The sequence below is a fragment of the Bison bison genome, unplaced genomic scaffold (genome assembly GCF_000754665.1).
Source record: "Bison bison bison isolate TAMUID 2011002044 unplaced genomic scaffold, Bison_UMD1.0 scf7180017522304, whole genome shotgun sequence".
NCBI lineage: Eukaryota > Metazoa > Chordata > Mammalia > Artiodactyla > Bovidae > Bison > Bison bison.
Window position 1 is genome coordinate 1 of NW_011404935.1, and position 1,217 is coordinate 1,217.

The 1,217-nt window shown below is 50.8% G+C and overlaps 1 protein-coding gene across 1 annotated transcript; it reads right to left on the reverse strand.

Annotated features, from left to right (window-relative positions):
• Positions 1–50: 50 nt before the first annotated feature.
• Positions 51–1,167, reverse strand: LOC104996949 (low-density lipoprotein receptor-related protein 12-like; the record flags this gene model as incomplete). The annotated part of the gene is made up of 1 exon (XM_010851393.1): positions 51–1,167. A coding segment is annotated over one exon (1,117 nt), but the record flags the coding sequence as incomplete, so codon positions are not given.
• Positions 1,168–1,217: the final 50 nt, after the last annotated feature.

The window sequence follows — 1,217 nt, forward strand, 5'->3', positions numbered from 1 at the left end:
ATCGGGAGCCTCATCTGCGGCCTGCTGCTGGTCATTGCCTTGGGGGGCACCTGTAAGCTTCATTCTCAGAGAATAAAGCTTACAGGTGCACCCCAAGGCAATGACCAGCAGCAGGCCGCAGATGAGGCTCCCGATGACGGCGGCGGTGATGACCCGGGTTGGCACGATTACCGGGCAGTTCTCCTCGTCGCTGCCGTCGCCGCAGTCGTCCTGAGAGTCACACACCCAGCTTTCAAACACACATCGGTTGTTTTTACAATGAAAATTTCCTGGCTGGCAAAAGAAGCAGTTTTTTTCATCAGAGCCATTTGGGCAGTGGTTCTGGTAGTTGCAGCGATCAGAGCGAGGGTAGCAGACGCCGTTCCGGGAACACGGGAACTCCTCCTTCTGGCATACGGTACAGTTGATCTCGTCCCGCCCGTTTGGGCAATGCCAGTAGCCATCACAGCGCTGCTGCTCGGTGTAGCAGCCCCAGTTCCCTCCGCAGGGGATCTCCCACGGCAGACAGAAGCCATCTACCTGGTAAGTAGCATTAAAGCCCCTGGCCGCATTGACTTTATCGGCGCAGAAATGGACCCTTATCTGTCCAGAAGAAGACACTACAGTGAGAGGCGCGTGAGAATCAAAAGCGGTCAACACACGCAGAAGCTTGTGCGGATTCTCCTCTAATCCATCGTATATTTTGACATAATCACCATAACCAGTACCATCAAGTTTAAAGTCTGTGAAGCGTAAGATGACTTTGCGGTGATCACCAGTGTCTATTAACCAGGTGCAATTGCTTCCGGGAGGATAAAAGTCTGGATAATTGGGAGAATTAAAAGTACCATAAAAATATTTTAACCACTGCCCACAAGTGGGCACATCACAGTCGATCTCATCTCCGAGGTCAAGGCAGTCAATGTTGCCATCGCATTTTAAAGACTCGGGAAGGCAGGTGTAGACTTTGGTAAACCGAGACAGACACTGGAACTGGTTGTAAGCACAGGGCTGGAAGGAGGCAGATGTTGGAGGATTCGCTTCTCTGGCACAGATCTCTTCATCAGAACTGTCTCCACATTCATCCATGTTGTTGCATTTCCAGGCTGCTGGTATACACTTTCCATTTCCACAGCGAAACTGGTCACAAGCACAGTTTGGTTCTTCAGATTTCCCTGGGAGGTCAGTGAGAGGAGGGAGATGGAGAGGTAAGGAGGGAAAAAAACCATATTCTTTAA